Genomic DNA, 23227 nt, shown 5'->3' on the forward strand with positions numbered 1-23227 from the left:
CAATGGCATTTTGAGCAGGATCTCCCAACACCACTCACCAGACCCTCAAATGGGCCAGCTATGTTAACACTGTGGCTGCAAGACTAGTTCAGAAGCTCATATCTTTAGTAAATGATACTTTTCCCATCAACTCATTGCTTTTCAACTACTGCATGAATGAGCCAGGTGCCTGGTGATGATTACATCTGCAACACCACCAAACACCCCAGCACCAGCCAGGACACAAACTCATGGAGGCTCCAAAATTTCCCACAAACAAGCAACTTGTATTCCTTGGAGAAAGAAGTGCAATAGATGCCAACATCCACTTGTATCAGTGTGTTCTCAACTTCTCCAAGTCAAAATCTTGTGACCGTCTCCCAAACGACACTATAGGTTAGCTTCAGCATGAAACTGCTGGCAACTTCTCATGAATACATGCTCCAATACAGTTTAGCATGGGAAAATAACGGCAAACTACGTCAATAACATTCATTTCCCCAAATAAGAGAAAATAAAAGGAGAGCCTTTCGATTGCTGGGATCTCTAGATTCTTGTCTTTGGTGGGTTATACCTGTGCTTCCCTGCATTCTCCAAAGTACTGGGCCACCTGTGGCTTGCACCGCTTAATGTAGAAAGCTAGTTTCATATGAGAATCCATTAGTACCAAAAATGTTGAATAAACTACCTCAAAAAGTCATGACCATTCAGATAATAATCAAGTGAACAACTAGTTTCAGTAAATATATGCTGAACAGATCTACACCCTGGTCACAGACAGTATCTTAGTTCATCCAAGGACAACATATTTGTACTCAGAGTATAATATTTCCTCAAGTAATTTCACATTCCAGGAGAATTACATACATGCTAACCTATCAGAGTTACTGGCACAAGTAAAAGAGCAAAGGAATATTATCTCATGAATTGAGCTTTTTTTTTGTGTGGGGGTACCTAAGAATATTGATAAAGACAGGGCAGTAGGCATTGTCTGCACGTGGCCTTTAAGATCCTGAATGGTAGACCAGTTCAAAAAGTTAAAGCACATGGGACCCAAGGCAAACTAGCTAACAGAATCCAAATAGAACATACGAAATTTAGTTCAGAGAAACGGGATGTAATGCATATGGCACGGTACAAGGAGGCAAAGGAATAGAGTATAATTGATATGACATTGACCATCAGAAGGAAAAACCTTGGAGTCTTTGTGCAAGGATCACAACAGAGTGCAGGATATGTCAATAAAGACATTTATAAATAAAGCTATGGTGTGTCCAGGTGATCCAAGGCCGAATGGAGAGCCAGTGAGATTGCATATGCTGTAGACCCATTGTGGCATAGAGCAAATTCAAGCTTAGGCAGGAGCTGATTCTAGCCAGGACCAACCTCAAAGCACTTCATGACAGTAGATGTGAATGCCACCTGGCAATAGTCATTGGGGTAGTTTAGCCTGCTCTTCTCGGGCACTGGTATGATTGTTGCACTTTTGAAGCAGATAGGAAACTCCAGCTGCAGCAGTGAGAGATTGAAGATGTCCTTGAACACTCTCGCCAGTTGGTTTGCACAGGTTTTCAGGAGCCCTACCAGGTATACCATCACTACTCTTGCAAGGGTTCACCCTCTCGAAAGATGTTGTGTCATTGGCCTCCAAGATAGAGATCACAGAGTCATCAAATGTTTCAGGGATTTTCACAGGTTTTATTCTCCTTTTCAAAGCCACATAAAAGGTGTCAAACTCATCTGGAAGTGAAGCATCACAGCCATTCACGACGTTGGGTTTTGCTTTGTAGGAAGTAATGGCCTGCAAATCCTGCCAGATCTGACTTGCTCTCATTACTTCAGCTGCACAAACTGAGCAGCCTAAGGAAAATTATGAGGATTCAGTTACCACAGGGAAAAGTCAAAAAACAGGAGGGATAGATTTAAAGCGATATGTGGATTAAAGGGGTGATAAGGACTTTGTTTAACCTTTGAGATTCATAGACAACTGGGATTCACTGCCTGAGACGGTGGTAGAGGCAGAAACCTTCATAACATTCATATAATGGCAAAGTTTTGACCTGTTGGGCTAGGCACCCAGCTCTGGAAGGTAGGATTAGGCTAGAACAGTGAGCTAAATAGACTTCCTGTGTCATAAGTGTACTATGATTCTTCAAAAGTCTTCTCATATACCCCAGAGTAATAAGGTCAAAACAACAGCCATTCTTTCTCAGAATCATCAGGGGAGGATTTGTGTTGGAACTTTAATGTATTAAAACTGTCAAATGAGTTTTCATATACAAAGATAATGGATACAAATGTTTAACTAGAATAAAGGACTACATAATCATCCTTTCATGAGCTTTCCAAAATGTAACTTGATTTGAATTTAAATTGCGTACATCATTAGATATCATTCTATCAGTTGTGTTGGTATCAGCAATGCAAAAAAAAAGCTTCATTAAACAACCCCCAATAGATGTGCGCATAATGTGCCGGTCGTGCATGCAGCCTGTTACAGCTGCTCCGACTAGTTTCCTTACTTTTTTCTTCTTACTTTTTTAACCTACGTTATTTGTTGTATTTTTTTTCCCACGATAACACGTTGAAGCTGCACCCTCTCTAACATGCTGGTGGAGAGAGTTTTATTTGGGTTTTTAGCACTGGAAATAGTTACATTCGGACACGTCTCATTAGCGGGCCAGCAGTATGGTCGCATTGTTTATTCCAGGGACCAGCTGATTGCGCTTATGCCGGCTGGTTTAGCGAACAGAGCGGCGGACACCCCGGCTGAAATCTGGAGGAAAACACACAGAGGATGCAGAGAGGGATCAAAAAGGCGAGGAAAGAGGACCGGGTTGAGACAACACAGACTTATGGAGAAGAGGAGTTCTCCACTTGGACTGCACATGGACATACCCGACCAAAACTTTTCCATGGAGGGCTTCCAGACCGCTCAGGCTGACCAGAAGTGCACTGAGAGCGGTAAGCGTAAAGGAGTTGGGAGCTTGCTGTTCTGGTTAACAACGGATGGTGCAATCCTGGTCATATTACAATTGAGGAACGTGTTTGTAGCCCGGATATTGAACTTTTTGCTGTTGGACTTCGGCCATATTCCACCGAGATACAACACCAACACTGCGTGTCATCGGAGGTTGTTCCTGCCTGTGGCCATCGAACTTTGCAGCTCCTCCCGTGGAGGGTCAGACACCCTGAGCCAATAGGCTGGTCCTGGACTTATTTCCATCTGGCATAGTTTGCATATTGTTGTTTGATTGTTTGTGGTTTTTGTATTTCTATATTTATGCTCTATTCTTAGTTGGTGCAGCTGTAACGAAACTCAATTTCCCTCAGGATCAATAAAGTATGTCTATCTCTAGATTTGAATAAATTTGAAGCTCTGTTGTCAACCTTGCAAAAATTTTTCATACATGGTGCTGTAACATGGTGATGAAATCTCCAAGTCATACTGTATGTGCATTCTAATCTAAAAGGCTACAGAGGTTTTATAAAGATTTTTCAGTGCTAAGGAAAACTTGGGTGGTTTCATTGTCATCAAACAGGGTAATAAAAGATTAAACTTCCACTAAAGAAGTCATAGCCAACAGATACCATGGAAACAAGAAAAAAATGTTTTTCAACTTAACTCTGCCAAAGTTATTCCAATACAAAACCAGACTTTCTAAACTGTATCAGGAGAACAACACCAGTTTATGCCCCTGCCCCTTATATTTATAATATTAATTAATTTAATTGTCTATATGAAATCATAACTGATTTCACCTGGAAGTAAAAAGGTGCTGTATTGATATTCAAAATCATACACTCAGTTACACTTTCTGCCTATACCACTTAACCATTCCGTGTCAACAATTCCTACTATTAACTGATGAGCTTTCATAGGCAAAATATACAATTATGGACATGAAAAACTGTAACAGTAATATATAACAAATAAAGACAGAACATGCAGCTTCATAGGAACTGAATACAACTATGTATCGTGGTCCAGAAGAGATCAAACTGACGTCATCTGGTGCTAGAGTAAATGTCAAATTCCCAGAAGAGCAACGGGCATTAATTAGTCTTAAGCTATTATTGTTACTGATATCATGAAATTACAATTAAAGACAAGGAAAGAGTAATCAAACAAATGCTAGATGCTGAGAGACCCAATCTGTAGCAAGAACCTGACAATGTAATTCTTAAGATCAACTGACTAAGAGTATAATCACGAGTTGGAGATGGGGAGGAAAAGGTTTTACTGCCCAAAAGGAGGCAAGGAATGAAAGTTAAAAACTGTGACAATGCACACTATAATCATCTACTGTGCCTCAAAGCACGACTAAAGGAATACACACTGATGAATAGGTTATAGTCCAGCAACTTTGAGGAGTAAAAGTAGAGAGATAGTAGAATCAGTAAATACAGTATGAGGGAAAGCAAAGCGTCATCACTGAACATGTTGAAGGAAGCTATTTTAAAGATCAAAGTTCAATCATTTAGAATATTATCCCAAGAAATATCAAATCTAGTAATCTCTCTCCTGTACGTTTTTCTATGTTCTATGTTCATTGTACCATTTCAGTCTTAAAATCTTCAATGCCTAATCAATTAAATTACAATTGAGTCAGTTAACAGGAAAATATGGCTTTATTGAAAAACAATAGGTCCCTTTTGAAGTATGCACCAATATAAATTACAAATTGAAAACTGGGTTGACATTGCTAAGAGGCGCAATTGAGCCATCCTGAGCAGGCTGCAATTTGGACAGCACAAGTGAATTAGCCCACCTGTTTCATGAGATGACACTCTCTGCTACAGCTCCCCCAGTACTCACACCCCTGCGGAATCAATTAATTATGTCTTTGCTCAATCACATTCTTTAACTAATTACACCAAGTGATTCTGTGCAAAGGGAATTAAAATATACCACTATAGAAAGCAAAAGGTAGCCTCTGGCAAAAATCAGACAACAATGAGTAATCATTCACTTCTTGTGTTTAGCTTGTGAAAATGACAAAAAGCAGAATGATTTCAGATGTGCTGGCCAGGAAATTCAATCACTCCCATCTTCCACGGTTCAAAGGAACTTGGTCTACCATCTCTATTGAATGTTAGATTCCTGCCAGCATACAAAACTGTTTTTGGAGCTTTATCATACTTTGCACTGTGCTCCCTGTGACACCATCATTCAATTGTACATCTGTGTGGGAATGTGCTAACAAAAGGAATGGGGGAAAAGAACTGACCTCAACTCATGGAAATGCACAATCATAAGGGAGGTGAACTCTGGCTACAGATGGTGAGGAACAAAGCAATGGCTGCCAAGGATAACAATAGCACCAAAATTGTGAAATGCTGCCTTGCAAATCCCTTAAATCAGCAAAAGAGGAGATAATCCTCTTTAAAAGGGAGAAAATTCATCATATAAGGAAAAGGTTTCAGAGCTAGTAAGTACCAACACATGGAAAAGGCCCAATGACCTCATGTATGCAATTGTAACTTATATGTTTACTGACATAACCTTTTCTTGCAGGAGAAACTAATCTAGAATTTGAGACCAGTTGTTGGCAATGGATGAGGCTAAACAAGCTAACACACCCATTCATCCTTCAAAGACAAAAAATCCTCATCACAGAAACACAGTTCACGTCAATGGTGTCAGGTAATAGAGATGCAGACATAAACATAACAATCCTCTTCCACAACACATCTTTATACACCATGCAATTGAATAGATCTAAAGCTTGATGGTCTTCAGCAGTTCCTTCAAGTTCTTGTTCTGACTGCTCCACGAACACTGATTGTTAAGCAGCAATAGTGAAATATTGAGCAATGCACGTCTTGCTACCACAAGGCACATACACTCGGATGTTACAAGATCTGAGACCAATACAGACCAATAAGCATCAAAGCAAGTCTTACCCAGAGGGATGGCCAGCACTGGCCAAGGAATGTCCATCTTAGTACAAGTTAAAATGAAAAAGAGGAGATTTGGGGAGAAGAATGTGTGTGAGAATGGAGGAGAGAGTGGGCAAAATAGGAAACGAAGGAGATGATGAAAGAAAGCAAGCAATGAAGAATAGGCAGACCCAATCCTCTGCCAGAGTGTTCCATCATGTCCTCCAATTATTGCTCACAAGCTAATTAATTAGGTGCCGCCCGGCACGTAAATGTGTAGATGCCAACATTTACGTATCAGGCGACACCCAATTAATTAGCTTGTTTATTTTGGCTTTTTTCTGAAAGATGTGCTGGGTGCATTCCGACTACCACTGAACCACTGCATTCTTCGCGGCAATGTATCGGTCCGCGGCCCGGAGCTTGGGGACCACTGTTGTATAACACTGATACTGCACTGATAGATATAGACCTACCACTATATAGTGGGGTGCAGTACTGGTGGGCAAGGATCTGTGGGTGTATAACAATTGCACAGGTACAGACAAGTCTCTCTCTGGCACCATTTACTATTTCAAAGATCTATTTTAAGGAGCTGGTGGAAGCATAATAGCCTGCAAGATACATTGGATTACCACCCATCATATCCTCCTTTCCAGATTTGTTGGAATAGGACACAGGCATATATATTTGCCCTGGAGTGAAATGTGAACATCAAGCACTTGGGGGCGGGGGAGGAGAGAAACATTTCCCTCACATGACTTGAAGTATTCTGTTTAGATATTACCTCTGATTGTAATAGCAACTGAGATTATTTCAAAATTACCAGTTTACAGAAACAAAAGCTCCTACATTTTTTCCTCTGTTTTTAAAATAACTTCATGATTACGTGAGACAGTTTCACCCAAGTCACTCAAGCATCATGTATAATGCAATGGCCCTTTGACTGCCTGCCCATGGTGGGCTTTGTAGGGACTTCAATTTGGTGTGTTCCCAGGGCCCTGATAAATCTTAATTTACCACTGATCTTTTCCTCATTTCCATTCCTTATTTAACTCTGCACAACAAATTGCAGCTGCTTTTTACCAAGTATCACTTTTCTTTCCCTGAACATCCAGACCTAACTGATGTTCACCTATCAGAACTGCACTGGCATGAGGAATCGGTAACCATGTTTCTTCATGTGATTTCATTCAATTTGACCACAGCAGACACCAGCTCTGAAGTTCCTCAGATACTACTCTCTGTGCAAAGGATGTAGAATGCATCGTCAGCAGTAAAAACATACACCCAACACATCAAAAAGCAAATCTTGACATTAGAAAACAAATCATGAAACACTGAGGTGTTCACCACAGCCTCAAATGTGAAAGCAGGGTCACCTGTATCATGGACGAGTCCATTAAATTACCTTTTCTCATCCAAATCAGACTCAATTTGCATGAATTTAGTACTTAGATATATTCTTGTTACAATAACAATCCCACGACAAAGATACTTTAATTAGTTTGATTAATAACAAACCTGGCATGACTTTGAATATTCAAGAAGCAGCTGTTGTTCACTGTGTTTGAATATTAGGTACTGTGACAACAGATTACTGGATCATTTCTTGGGAAACCACAGCCAAGTTCCTGCAGACGCCAATAAAATGCAGACGCCCAGAAGTGAGCCTTGGATACCTGCCATTGTGTAAAGACTTGTCTAGTTTCTCTCTATTAGAATTTAACTGTATTGACAGTTATCGGAAAGAACAACTTGCTTCAACACGCTCTTCTACGTAACAAAATAGAGATTAACGTCTTTATTCCCTGATCTGAACTCTCAGGCTATGTTTTAAGAACTGAATCAAGTAGAATCAGAGCAAGCCTGCCAAGTTTCTGTATATCTCCATCAGCTTATTGAAGAATAATACTTTAAATGTTTTGAAAGAAAAAGCACTGTTCCATTAGGTAAGAAACTAACCACATTGCGGACAACGATCCAACAAGATCTGATAGCACAAAGGGCATGTCAAAGGAATGCAGTAGCCTCACGCCTTTTTTTTTTAAGTTTCTAGTTTCTAACCTTTCTCCCAGAGGAGTGACTCATGAGGGGATCCATGTTTTACACGAAAATGAAATTCACAATCTACAATTGCGGGATTTGAACTCACTTCTCTTATTTACTAATCCAGTAACTTCTGGCTACACTTCCTCACCTTTATGGTTCCAACAAACAGTGGCTGTAAAACAATCTGGACATTCTTAAGTTACAAAAGACAATATAAAATTTCAAGTGTGTTCTTATTGCTCTGATAGCTCAACTGTTAAATACAGTTTGCAATGGTTAAGTGCTAATGTAGATCACTGGTTTTGTTGAGTTGAATAGTTTGAGGGATGGTAATGCAAACAGCAGACTTTGCACTGTCACCCTGGTATGATTAACTTACTTACTGCCTATTACCTACTGGTCCTGGAGGCGATGCAGAGGAGCTTCACCAAGTTGATTCCAGAGATGACGGGGTTAGACTATGAGGAGGGATTGAGTTGCCTAGGATTGTACTCGCTGGAATTCAGAAGAATGAGAGGAGATCTTATAGAAGCATATAAATTATGAAAAGGATAGATAAGATAGAGGCAGGAAGGTTGTTCCCACTGGTAGATGAGACTAGAACTAGGGGACATAGCCTTAAGATTTGGGGGAGTGGATTTAGGATGGAGATTAGGATTCACCAGAGAGTGGTGAATCTGTGGAACTCTCTGCCAATGAAGCAGTGGAGGCTACCTCGGTAACTATTTAAGACAAGGTTAGATAGACTTTTGCATAGTAGGAGAATTAAGGGTTTTAGAAAAAGGCAGGTAGGTGGAGATGGGTCATTGAAGCACACAGACCTCCAAACCACAAAGTTGTGATCCTCTTAAAATGGTAGCAGAATTATAACCCAAGTCAAAACTCTCAGGAAAGGAATGGCTATGGTTGGAAAATGTTTAAAAAACAGACAATATAGAAAAAAAAAGATAAAAATTGTTAACGTCATGGAAGGACCACCTTTCATGGATGGCACATTATATTCACAGAAATGGTGGAGAGAATAATGGATTAGAATACTGGGTTTTATTTAATGGGAGATAGGCATAATACAAGATCAATATTTATTGTTCACTTTTAATTGCCCACAAAATAGTAGCCATGAGCCATCTTCTTGGATTACTGCTATTCCTCGAATGAAGGTACTTCCACAATATTAGATGGCTCCAGGATTTAGACCCAAGAACAATGAAGGAAACAACTTCCAAATCAACATGGAAGGCAATTTTGAGGGCAGAATTCCAAGGCTGCACTTCCCCTTGCGCTTTTTGTTGGCAAATATTGTGGGTTTAGGAGATATTGCCCGAGTAATCTGTTGCAGTGGTTCTCAAACTTTTCTGCTCGTAGCCCACTTGAGACTTCCATTTACCTCTGTGGCCCCTACTCTCCATAGTCTCCATTAGTTGCTTAAGATTTTTTTGATTGATTGCACTAATTATTCTAATATACCATCAATATTTATGTTTTAACAGATTATAGGTATTATGTTAAATATGTTACAGGTGCATATGAAAAGTAAAACTATTTCAAAGCTTATAACACATTGTATTTTTCTGACAAGCAACGAAAATGCGCTTAATATGATTACTCTGGGTATTTACTGAGATCCTTGTGACTGATGCAAACTAGTTTTGAATATCTGGTTGCAATTTAGTTAAAGATCATCAAAGATAACCTCTTTTCGCAACATCAGGACGGTTACAAGCTTTTGATAGCCAGTGAAGAGCTTGATTAAAACCACATTCAACTAGATAAGGGGTGCAAATTCCAATTAAAAAACACTTTGCTTTCTCCTAGAGCTGTAGAAACTTATTTTGAATATCACTAGTTATTAAGAAAGTTTGCTTGATCTGTTACATTTCTCTGCAGCTCAATAAGACATTCTTGCAATGTGGTGACAACGCTACTCACATTCACCCCAAATGGATCCACCACCCAATCTGCAGTATGTATCTGCAGCAGGTCTCTGAACGAAAATTCCATACCAGGCTGCAGTTGTTTCAAATGATCAAGATATACAACCAGATCATCTTGCAATTCTATTTTAAGAGTGGCCAGTAAAGCTGAATAAATTCGCAACATTCAGTACTGCTGCAGAAAAGCTTTGAGTTTTCCAAGGAAAGTGGCAAAAGCCTCCCTGCATGATATGAGATTGCAGTTCTTTTTTTTCCTTGCTACTGCTTAATAAATTCAGTTCCTCAAATACATCTGACAGGTAAAATGTCAGACTTAGCAGCAACAATTTGTTCTCCAAGCTGCTTATCATTTAGAAATGCTACAATACTATCAAGAAAAGCAAATTGGACCTCTTTTCAATACAGGTGTGTGCTGCTTAACTTCCATTCGGACAACGTCCGATCGCATATACGTCCATAGTCTCGATCGGAGAACTTGACGTCGCGGATGTAACCAATCTCATGTATTGCGTGTCTCTTGAGTGCAGTAGCGTTATCTCTGCTTAATTTTCTTTCGAAAATATTACCGTAAAGTGCATCATGGCTTCCAAACACAGCAAAACCACTCCTAGTGATAGCAGCAGCAAGCGGCAAAGGAAAAGTATTGATTTGGAAGTGAAACAAAAGGTTGTTAAACAACATGAAGGTGGAAAACCAGTGAATTCTATTGCTCGGGATTTAGGCATGTCACACTTGACAATCACGGCGATCCTGAAAAACAAAGAAGAAATTCTCGAAGCTGTTAAAGGATCAGCTTCACTGAAAACTACAAGGCTCACAAAAATGCGAGAGGGACCTATATCAGATATGGGCAATTGCTACTGACATGGATTGAGGACCAAACACAAAAGAAAATCCTTCTCAGCACATTGATGATCACTGCTAAAGCACAGATCTTATTTGAAATGCTTAAAGAAAAAGCAGGACCAGACTATGATATCGATAAATTGTGTGTGATATAGACTAAGGAAGTGTTTACATCAAGTCAAGTCGTCACTTTTTATTGTCATTTCAACCATAATTGCTGGGACAGAACATAGTAAAAATGAGACAACATTTTCCAGGATCATGGTGCTACATGAAACAATACAAAAACTACACTAAACTATGTAAGAAAAAACACAAAAACTACACTAGACTACAGACCTATCCAGGACTGCATAAAGTACACAAAACAGTACAGGCACTACGATAAATAATAAACAAGACAGTAGGCAGAGGAAAGTAGGTTGGTGTCAGTCCGGGCTCTGGGTACTGAGAAGTCTGATGGCTTGGGGGAAGAAACTGTTATATAGTCTGGTCGTTAAGAGCCCCAATGCATCGGTGCCTTTTTCCAGATGGCAGGAGGGAGAAGAATTTACATGAGGGGTGCGTGGGGTCCTTCATAATGCTGTTTGCTTTGCAGATGCAGCGTGTGGTGTAATTGTCTGTGATGGCGGGAAGAGAAACCCCGATGATCTTCTCAGCTGATTTCACTATCAGCTGCAGGATCTTACGATACAAGATGGTGCAATTTCCGAACCAGACCGTGATGCAGCTGCTCAGGATGCTCTCAATACAACCTCTGTAGAATGTGGTGAGGATGGGGGGTGGGAGATGGACTTTTCTCAGCCTTCGCAGAAAGTAGAGACAGTGCTGGGCTTTCTTTGCTATGGAGCTGGTGCTGAGGGATGAGGTGAGATTCTCTGCCAGGTAGACACCAAGAAATTTGGTGCTCTTAACGATCTCTACGGAACAGTCGTTGATGTTCAGTGGAGAGTGGTCGCTCCGTGTCCTCCTGAAGTCAATAACCATCTCTTTTGTTTTGTTCACATTCAGATACAGGTTGTTGGCTCTGCACCAGTCCGTTAGCTGCTGCACCTCCTCCCTGTATGCTGACTCATCGTTCTTGCTGATGAGACCCACCACGGTTGTGTCATCGGCGAACTTGATGATATGGTTCGAGCTGTGTGTTGCAACACAGTTGTGGGTCAGCAGAGTGAACAGCAGTGGACTGAGCACACAGTCCTGGGGGGGCCCTGTGCTCAGTGTGATGGCGTTGGAGATGCTGCTTCCAATCCGGACTGACTGAGGTCTCCCAGTCAGGAAGTCCAGGAACCAGTTGCAGAGGGAGGTGTTCAGGCCCAGTAGGCTCAACTTTCCAATCAGTTTCTGAGGAATGATTTAAAAGTTTAAAAAGTGAAAAAAAAGTTTAAAACGAAATTTTAAAAATTGTAGTGTATGTATTATAGTGTACAGTATACAGTGTTAGTGTAAGTTCCTGGCTATTTAGTCAATACAGGTACACTACAGTACTCCATATAGGTTTGCTAAGTATATAATATGGTGTTCGCACAACATCCAAGTCGCATAACGTCCGATTTCACAGAACGTATCGTGGACATTAAGCGACTCATACCTGTATATGATAAGTATCAGGGATTTAATGGAGTTTGTAGTGGTAGATGGTGATGCAGTGGTTGACTTCACGCTTTCTTGCCTCTTTGCAGTTTAGCAGTTTCTGGCAAAGGATTTCACTGCAGTTATGGCAGCCTACAAATCACATTTTGTGAGTATTATATTTTGGAAGCAAACAGAACCAGCCTCCTGCTGCACACTCACTGATTGACTTTGGTGTAGACAGCCCCACCGAATCAGCAGTTTGCAATTTGGGGGTGGATGTGGAACAGGGCTCAGCGGGCTGCCCTGCAAGGTGTGGAGAATGATTTGTGCATGGTGACGCAAGAGGCAGAGATAATGATAGCGCGCGCACACACACAAACAAACAAACACACTCACTCTTTGCTACTGTAAACGTGTCATAGCCCATTAAGAAACACCTGTTTTTTTTAAAACTTATGGCCACTATGAAATCTGGGGAGGGGGCATATGGCCCACATTGAGAACCACTGATCTATTTAGTAACTACAGTGAGTTTTGTGCAGCCATGGTGGTGCTGGTGGGCAAAGGAATAAAGTTTTTGAACTAAGTGTAGGAGACTTCTAAAGCAGACTCCTTTGTCCTAGATTATGCCAGTATTTTGGTGGTATTCAGCATTGTTGGAATTACACACATCCAGGTATCTCTGATATGTACTTTGTAGTATCTGCGGTGTAGGAATCACTTTGCACAGGATACTCAATTCTTAACTAATCTTATTGTCATTGCTTTGTGGTTGGTTCTTTCCAGTTTCAGGTCAATGCTATCCCCCAGGACATTGTCAGTGGAGAATTTAGTAATGATATGCCAATGAATATCAATGGTGGTGGTTAGATACTTGTGGAGATGAATATTGTCTACTGGCACTCCTGTAATATTTTATGAAAGCTGTTTACTACATAAACAGCCTATACACAGCCACTGTTCAGATTTTGCTGTAGGCAGGAATAGACTGCCTTGTCTGCAAATGAAATTGAACATTGTGTAATCATTTGGAAACATTACCTCTTCTGACCTTGTGATGGAAGGAAAGTTATTGATGGTGCTGATGGTTAAGCCTAGGATTCTACCCTAATGAACTCCTGCAATGTTCAGAGGTTGGGATGATTGACTAACTGCCCTGAACAGGATAATTTTGTTTTAATTGCACTTAATTTGATTCTGGCACTTCCCCCTCTGAAGCAACTTTCTCCCCTTCAGAAGAACTGTTTCAGAGCCTCTGAAATCAAGGTACACCATAATGACTGGTTTGCCTCTATGAATCCATTGAATGATTTGTAATGAAATCATCAACTTTCAGGGCAATATTATCAAAGTAAGAGAAAACAAGCATGTAGAATTTTGACATAATCATGTTTTATTCATCACAATTAGCCCCAAGTCAACATATCCTACAGATTTTTTAACTTGAGTGTCTACACTCATTTCAATTACAGGTCCCTCCCTAGAAAGAAAGAACTCATTTATATTCATGAAGGAAACATACTAATAGAACTCTGAACTGACATCTATAACACTATTTCCATTTTTATCACTCAAACAGTCTTTATTAAGACTTTAAAAATAACTGACAAATGTAAAGACATTATCTACTATATTTGTAAAGACCATAAATGCAAATTAGTTTAATTAACTAAGCTACCTTCAGCAGAAAGCACAAAAAAAATGCCATTGAGGACCAAGTAGCAGTAGATAAGAATGTGGTTAATAATGCAAAAAGAATTCTAGTATTCATAAAGTTACATTGGGTGCAAAACCATTAAATAATTTCATGTAACTGAATAGTTTATCAAATACAACTACTGATTGCTTTATATATTCTTCTGTGCCCCCCTCCACCCCACTACCACCAATTCCAAGTAGGGTTCGCTCACTTAAAATCAGGTGATTCAGAGAAGGCAGGGTCTCTGAGATTAAACATACTCAACTTGGAAATCCACAGGCGACAAGGGAGACGTGCCCCTGATCTGAAACGTTAACTGTCTTTCCACTGAACCTGACCATTTCCTTAGCATTTCCAACATCTGATCAGGAAGTCACTCTTTAAACCACACTGTAGCAAAGATACCAATGCTACGAAAACCTCAAAATATCGTAGGCAATTACAGTTACTATTTTGCACCAGAAACTGGCTAAGTTGAGCTGCTTGTGTATTAACATACCAACTATGATCTGGAACTGCAAGGGTTCAATAATATTTCATGACCTGTGCAACTAAACCCAGGAATACTCTACACTAGAAAAATGACCATATACATAACATTAATAAGCCATTATAAAATGGAGAAACAAATGGTTCAAAACTGTTTGAATCTGCTGCGTCCTTGCAGATATTATAGGCAACAATATGCAAATTCTTGAGTTGAAACCTGGGGAGCAGAGAGGGAGAGAAAGGAAATAAAACTAATTATGCAGACTGGAAAATCAATGTAACTTGGGACTCACTTTCAACAGGAGCATCAGTGAGACCCAGAGTAAATATTTTGCCCTGATCACCGTGTTCTAAAATTCTGTTTAAGAATTGAAATATTGTCCTGCAGTGTTTAGCCTTATGTTTAATCAGGATTCATCCCACTTAGATCTTCAAGAGAAATTAATAATTTTCAGATCAGAGTGACAACCATGGAAAGGATTACAATGACCAGATTGTGAAATGTTCTGAATATGTACAAGTGTCCAGAAGTGAGCAGAAGATATGTCATATTATGGCTGATTGAATTCTAGGATAGTACTTGAAAATATTTTTTTAAATACTTGAAAACTTTATACATCTCAGACAATAAGAGTCTAAGTTGTAAAACAAGGCAACAGGCCCTTTGGCCCAATGAGTATGCCTGTCCAACCTAATTCCATATGCCTGCATTAATTTCATATGCCTCTATTCCCTGCTCATTCAAGTAGCTGCCAAGATGCCTCGAAATATTCTTACTGTTCCCGCCACCACCTCCTCCTCTGGCAGCTCACTCCAGATACCAACTACCCTTGGTATTTTTATTCCAAATGAGCCTTCAATACCCTCCCTGTACTTGGGCAGGCTCATAAAAATTACTCACATTCCTGATCAAGATAAAAGAAAAATCTTGCTGACAAACAAATTATTTTCTACTCTAGTCTTTGTTTTACAACTTCTGAACTTTATGCCTTTATTTTCCTATTAAATTGCAAATTCCCCATCCTACACATCCTATAATGCCATTGGCTAAAATCAAACTAAATCTTTCTCCAATTTATTTTTCTCATAGTTGCAGAACTCCTCGGCCCTGAATTGCTTCCTGCCACTCAAATTTGTAATGTAGTCAGATGGTTGCAGCAGGGGATGGCAAAAACGTTATTTACATACGAGGGCAGCACTTTCAGCATAGATCCAACAAAGATACAGAGGAGAGCAGTATAACGTCAGAGAAAACTCATAGCCAAAGTCTTCCCATACCCATCAGGTTTTAAAACTCACTGGCTTCACCCGATAATGCTTTCCTCCTCTTTTCAACCTTCATGACAATTTCCCCCCCACCCCCCCAGGTTGCTTAGCAAAGGGCAGAAGGTCTGAATGAGTGGATGAAAACACATGAACAGGAAAGAAATGCCCTCACTTCAGCCTATCAGCAATTCTTATAGGCATTTTATGGCTAAATACTATTTATTTTGATATGCAAATAGGTATCAGGGAAATTTGGTAATATATCACTGTTCTTTTCTGCAAGAAATGGAATAACGACTGAGTTCTTCCAGCAGTTTATTTTTTTGCTGCGGATTTTAGTGCCTGCGGTATCATCTCTATGGAATAAAACTGATGCTTTCTGGAGTGGAAAAATTACAAATGCTACAAATCAGAAGTATCCTAGAGGCACTAAGCAACATCTATTGCGTCCCAACATTTTCTCAGATGCTTGGAGAGATACACCATGAAAGCACGCCCTTTGACCCCGGCAGCCCAGGACCATCAATCATTCCTCATCCACTGTCACACGGAGAGGAGCACGAGCGACTGATGGCCCTGTTGTGCTCTCAAGATTGCATTTGTCAAATGTATACAGGGTTCAGGACAAAAAAAGGGACTTGTACAAATCCTTTTTTTTCCCCTTCTCACATGCTCATCAACTCTTGGCGATGGCATGATGCCTCTGGGAGTTTCTGGGCACCCCTGGTCTCTTGAAAGTCAGCTTTAACACTCTGCTTCCAAAGTGCTGATCATATAGAAAAATCAGAAAGGCAACAGCTTTCATATTTAAAAGGAACAAAATACTGCAGTGATAATAACCACAATGCCTATTACCACACTATTAGTACATTTGTGGTGGCAGTCAGGGTAATATGGCATATGGAATCAAGAAACAGTACAAGCTCTAAAATACTAACGTCGAGTTGCTTTCCTGAGAGTCTTTTTGTTTGCATCACCATACCTTGCATTTCATCATATCCATGACTCTTTCCTGCATTGACTGTCCAGCCTTCGGCCTCACCAGAATGTAGATGGCATTCACCTTAGGGCAGGATCGCAGCAGTTTCTCCACAAGTACTTTGCCCATGAACCCTGTGGCTCCTGTGATGAGTACATTTTTTCCTGCATAATATGCAGCGATTGATGACATCGTGAATGGCCTTTCTTCCCCCTCTTGTGGTCTTCCTTGATTGGGAAAAAAATAAGATTTATATGAACTATATACAAAGAACATTTACTTTTATTTGCCAGTCTTTAGCCCTTTTTTGTGCCATATGAACACTTGGCATGTAACTACATGTTCTTTCACCTAAATATTAATTTAATTTCTCCCTCCAAGATATGTTGATATTCTTTAGAAAAACTGGCCAGGCTTTCACAGGCAAGTCTCCTGGCTTGCAGGCTTAAATGTCTCAATGACCCTGAGAGCTACGTTATCTGGAGTCAGGGTCTTGTTATGCCTCGGCTCTTGGTAGTGTCACTCATACCAAACACGTCAAAGGGTAGAGGTCCACCAGGATCAGGGCTTCAGCTCAGGGCTAACAACGCAGACTGATAAAACTAAAGTGTTACAGAAACAGCAGTCCTTCTACATCTGAATGGCCAAGGACAGATGGAAGTGGAGGACCTTCACTGCTGCTCTGAACGCCAGTGGTGTAATGGGCAGTTAGCTTCACAGGCAAAACAACTAAAGATGGTAAGGAGGAGACTAGTTTGAGATAAATTTTTGTACAAGCGTCCAACCACAGATTTTGATATTGAACTTGTTCTGATTTGATACACAGAACTGGAATAGTCAGCTCTAAATGGTCTGTCCCTTAGAACCTGTCACTGGACTTTATTCTTGGTCATCTTTAACCAATATCTTTAAAATATACCATAAGTGACAACTATGGAGTTGCCATTAAGTATTCCCAAAATAAAGTCTTATAATCTTCATGAATCTATTGAGGACCTCAGCGGGAAATATATCATGAATAAAAATAATTCACCTATACAAACTAACCTAGTGAACAAGAAAATAAGTGAATTGCAGAGCTACATAGGATATCACAGACTGCTATACTCAGTACCATTGAAACTTTGACAAAGAGGTTTATTCAGTTGGAAATCATCTCTTAAGATTTACCTTTTACTTCAGCTCTGGAGGAACAATATTATGATTTTGATTTTTATTTTTAAATTAAGTTTCTGACAGTTTGAAGTCTTCCCCTAAAATCTGTGACATCCTAAAATACTCCAATTATCTATTCTTACTGTTAGTGAGGATACCAGTGCAAGTAATAACAAAGGACACCAATCTACAATTCTAACTACATTAAAAATAGGGGGCAAGTATCTACATTTTCCCCACACTACCACAAAAAGACCAAAATCAGGAAATTTATGCTAACATTTACAACATTTGCTTGCTATGCCAAAGATTAGAGTTCAGTTGTCAAACTTTAATCTTTAAAAGCTATTTAAGGCAGTTTTTAATATCTGTTTATAGCTTAGTGCACTATATTGTCACTGAATAAAACTTCAGCTGCCAAGATTAAATTGCCTTATTGGGATTTTTGGGTAAAGCAGTAGAATTTCAAAAAAATTCAGAATTATAATTAGAGGTTAGCAGTAATCACTAAGCTGGGGATTTCCATATATGTAGTAAAATACATAAATTACTATCATCAATTATCTTACTTGATCATATGAGAACATTAAATATACACTCAGAGGACACATTATTTAAATACAGGAGAGGAACCTGGCGTGTCTTCTGCTGTTGTATCCCATCCACTTCAAGGTTTGATGTGTTCAAAGTGAAAGTAAATTTATTTTCAAAGTACATATATGTTGCCACATACTACCCTGAGATTCACTTTCTTGTGTGTATACACAAAGAAACAATAGAATCAATGAAAAATTCCAAAGGGACAAACACCCAATATGCAAAAGACAATAAACTGTGCAAATACGAAAAAGAAAAAAGTAATAATTATAATAATAATAAATATTGAGAACACGAGTTGTACAGTCCTTGAATGCGAGTCCATAGGTTGTGGAATCAAGTTCAGTGTTGGGGTGAGTGAAGTTATCCTTTCTGGTTCAACAGCCCGATGGTTGAGGGGTAATAACTGTTCTTGAACCTGGTGCTGAGCGTCTGGAGGCTTCTGTACCTCCTTCGTGATGGCAGCAGTGAGAAGCATGGTCTAGATGAAGGGGATCCATGATGGCGGATGCTGCTTTCCTTGGACAGTTGTCCTTATAGATGTGCTCAATGGTGGGGAGGCCTCTATCTGTGATAGACTGGACGATATTCCCAGGGTTATGTTGTGTACTCAAGAACGTTTATCTGCACACCACTGCCGTAATGTGTGGTAATCCAAGTTACTGTTCCATTCCTATCAGCTTGAACCAGTCTGGCCATTCTCCTCTGACCTCTCATTAACAAGGCATTTTTGGCAACAGAACTACTGCTTACAGGATGTTATTTCCCCCCCCCCCCCACCACCATTCTCTGTAAACTATAGAGATTTGTCCATGAAAATCCCAGATCATCAGCAATTTCTGAGATAATCAAACCACCCTGCCTGGCACCAAGAATCATTTCACAGTCAAAGTCACTTAGATTATCTTTCTTCCTCATTCTGATGTTTGGTCTGAACAACAACTGAACCTCAATTATGTCTGCATATTTTTATGCTTTGAGTTGCTGCCACATGATTGGCTGATTAGTTATTTGCATTAATGAGCAGGTGTTCCTAATAAAGTAGCCAGTAACTGTGTTCAATCTAACTTTACCCTCTGAAAGTTGTTCAAAATTTCTGTTAAAATCAGGACGATTTCTCCAGGCTTTGTGTATGAGGATTCTTCAATATGATTTACTACTCAGCATGTCTGAAGATATTACTGTTGCTAAATGCCAAACCTCCCCTAGAGATAGCACCTGAAATTAACCAAAGCCGAGGAAAGAAAAACATCACACCAGGCAACACTGCGGACTGTTCAAGGTCACTCTACCACCACAGAATCCAGGTTGCTGTGTTAAGAGTAATCATGTAATACAGCCATCTCAATGAGAATGGTTCAATGGTTCCATTTAGTATCAGAGAATGTAGACAGTATACCACCTGAAATTCTTGCTATTTGCAGACATCAATGAAACAGAAGAAAACCCCCAAATAATGTAAGGGACAGAATACAAGATCACATGTCTCTAGTTTAAGATAACATTTTAATAGTTTGAGGAACTGTCAAATGAGATTAAGAGGCACATGGTTAGAAGGGAAAAGTTCCTAAAATAGAGGCAAGAGGATCAGATTAGCTTTCTCTTGTATGTCCAGAATTTAGAAAAACATACAATAGATGAGAAATATTCATTAAGCCAACTTTAACAACTGTGTAAGAATATATACCTGACAAGCCTATAGGAATATCTGTAATAAAGAGACAGCTAGAGTTAGATGATGAGCTGAAGTTAGATGAAGGAATCTTCGATAGAAACAATGGAAGGAGGCTGGGATTGGTAAATTATGAGAGTAAGAGAAAATACAAATTTAAGTAATTTCAAATGATACCCAACTTTAAACATGGAAAACTTATTATATCAGTTTAAAGTGGTATCGTGCCATATGTGGAAACAGCCCACTGTCTGTCTAACACTGACATAATTGGTCACATCAGTGTGCAATTCTTAGACAATGCCTTACATTCTTTGAACAGATGTATCTCTGCTGGCAGTCTCATTGACAAGACTAAAGAACAGCTAATGTGAGACCTAGCCATTTGTTTATTGGTATCAGTGGAATGATTGCACTGTTGGCTCCTAGGTGCAGTTCCTTAATTCCACAATGACTTATTTCAAATGAGAAATACAAGGGAAACTAGATACTGTGCACTAAATCTACTAAAGAAAACAGAGGCCTGTAAATTCACGATAAGCATATAGTTCCTAATATCCTTTTAGGTGAAGAAATACTGCCCAGTAACCAACAGGCCATTACAACTGTCCCTCATCGCACAAGCTGAACACCGTTGAACAGAAATGTAACCCCACTAGTTGGTGTGAAATACGTTCTATAGCTGTAACGTGTTGAACCCTGCCTCAGAAGTTTATTTCAAGAACTTCAATGGATTGAATTTCAGAAAGAGAGGGGACAATGCATAACACCACAATGTAGCGCATTGAGCTACTAATGCGTATGTATGCATTACTTCAATCCCTCAGTAACACCCTGTGCAAAATGACCTTCAATGAAATGAGGCCAAACTGAAATATTTTAAACAGCCAGAACAACTTAAATTTGAGCAAGAATAAAAAAATATTGAACATTAGTGGATTATCTTACTTGACTTGAATTTAGTGCTTCTCGTATACACCGAGCTTCTATGTCAGGATAAAAGCCCCATAACAGCGTATCATTTAAACCCCAAATGTCAGTGTCTGTTGGCATGCTCACTTAATCCTTTTACAGCTGAGAAAATGGAAAGAGGAAAGCTTTGAGGATGAGTAGGGCGGGGGGGGGGGGTGGGAAGCATGAGGAGGGACAGGCTGACAAATCCCAGTCAATATAGCTACACGATCAGGACCAAGGGCTTCCCAACAAATTATGAGTTATCTTTTGTAATCTGAAAGACTATTGAAATGTTAATTACTTTAGACCTTGTTGTGGTGGTGAGTGGGGGCATGTGACTGCATCAGTAAAACAGCATCAATCCCTTTGTCATCAACTTTTGGACCTAACTTCATCTGGGTATTTACATTTTAATCATGATCCATTAAAATCTAGAATTATACTGTGCATAAGAAAGTCTTGAAAACTTAAGAACATCAAATGAAGATGAGATACTGTTTAACAACCCTCATCTACTAAAGAATGTTTAACAAGCATTTTCTAAACAGCAAACAGAAGAATTCTTAAAGTAGTAACAGTAATAGTCAGGGGAATAGACAAGAGGTTCTGTGGACATGAATGGGACACCCAAATGGTACGATGTCTCCCAGGTGCTGGGGACGTCTCGGATTGTGTGAAAGCATTTTGGAGGGGTAGGGAGAGCAGCCAGATGTCTTGGTAGATATTGGTTGAATGCCTACAAGATGGCTTTTTAAGAGCAGTTTGTCATTGAGCCTACTAGGGGATCAGCTATACTGGATTGGGTGTCATGTAATGAACAGGAGATGGTTAGTGAGCTTAAGGTAGAAGAACCCTTAGGAGACAGCGATCACAATATGATTGAGTTCAACTAGAAATTTGATTGGCAGAAAGTAAAGTCTGACATAGCAGCATTTCAGAGGAGTAAAGGAAGTTACAGTGGTATGAGAGAGGAGTTAGCCAAAATAAATTGGAAGGAGATGCTGGCAGGGATGACAGTAAAGTAGAATGGCGTAAGATTCTAGAAAAAATTAGGAAGGTGCAGGATAGGCATATTCCAAAAACAAAGAAATACACAAATGGCAAAATAGTACAACCGTGGCTGAGAAGGGAAGTCACAGCTAATGTAAAAGCAAAAGAGAGGGCATACAACAAAGCAACAATTAGTGAGAAGACACTATTGGGAAGCTTTCAAAACCCTACAAAGAGCAACTACAATAATTAGGAGGAAAAAGATGAAATATGAAAGCAAGCTAGCAAACAATATCAAAGTGGATAGTAAAAGTTTTTTCAAGTATGTAAAAAAATGATGACAGTGCATATAGGACCGCTATTAATATGTTTCCAGCTACCATAAAGTTTAAGTGCACTATATTGCACAGATTAGGTTGTAACATCTGTTTAGTACCTGTGTAGCAATTGGCCTCTTCCTATGTGATGCAATGTAACAAAGATCATCCATTTATCCAGGGAACAATTTAAAATTAAGAACACTCACAGCTTATCTTTATAGAACTTTACAGTTATTCATCTGTTACTGTTATAGATTAGCAGGTGCTGCCATTGCAGAAGGGAATTGACAAGTTTCTCCAAGCTGTTGTCCTTTGCACAATATTACTGTTCAATGACTGTATTAACTGCTTTCCTTTTGCTTTATTCTTATACTGTAAATGAAATCATGTGCTTCCATACCCAAACAAATTTCAGAGGATTCATCATAGCATCATCCGTCATAAACTATATATTAGCTATGGACAAGTAGCTTTGATCTTCAAATATTCTCCAAATATAATACATATATTTCTTAAAATATAACAAATATATTTCTTTACTCACTATTCCTCCCAAATAAATTCCAAACATTATTTAATCAAAGATGAATAGCCTGTCACCTGAGTTTACGATTCCAGTGAAATCTACTTTCTGGAACAACCATTTTAAATATGCCGCAGAGAAACTCCACCGCAGGTGCAATGAGTATACATCCCCAAACCAGGGTTTCCTGAACATTTTTTTGTACTGAAAAGCAACCCATTGCTCTATTCCAGTGGAAGGAGACAAACCAATGAAAATCTGGGTAACGTAACAGAATTTTGTGGACCAAAATTCCCATCCCTGTGTTGTGTTGT

General features: G+C 39.4%; 1 protein-coding gene across 2 annotated transcripts in view; it reads right to left on the reverse strand.

Annotated features, from left to right (window-relative positions):
- The window catches only part of si:dkey-97m3.1 (fatty acyl-CoA reductase 1), a 175186-nt gene that overhangs the window by 93564 nt on the left and 58395 nt on the right, over positions 1–23227 (reverse strand). For both annotated transcript variants that reach the window (XM_063057912.1, XM_063057911.1), the window contains one exon: positions 16706–16929. In XM_063057912.1, coding sequence (XP_062913982.1) covers positions 16706–16894 — 189 coding nt within the window. In that variant the 5' untranslated portion in view covers positions 16895–16929. The remainder of the gene's footprint in view (positions 1–16705; positions 16930–23227) is intronic.

Source organism: Mobula hypostoma, chromosome 9 (genome assembly GCF_963921235.1).
Source record: "Mobula hypostoma chromosome 9, sMobHyp1.1, whole genome shotgun sequence".
Lineage (NCBI taxonomy): Eukaryota > Metazoa > Chordata > Chondrichthyes > Myliobatiformes > Myliobatidae > Mobula > Mobula hypostoma.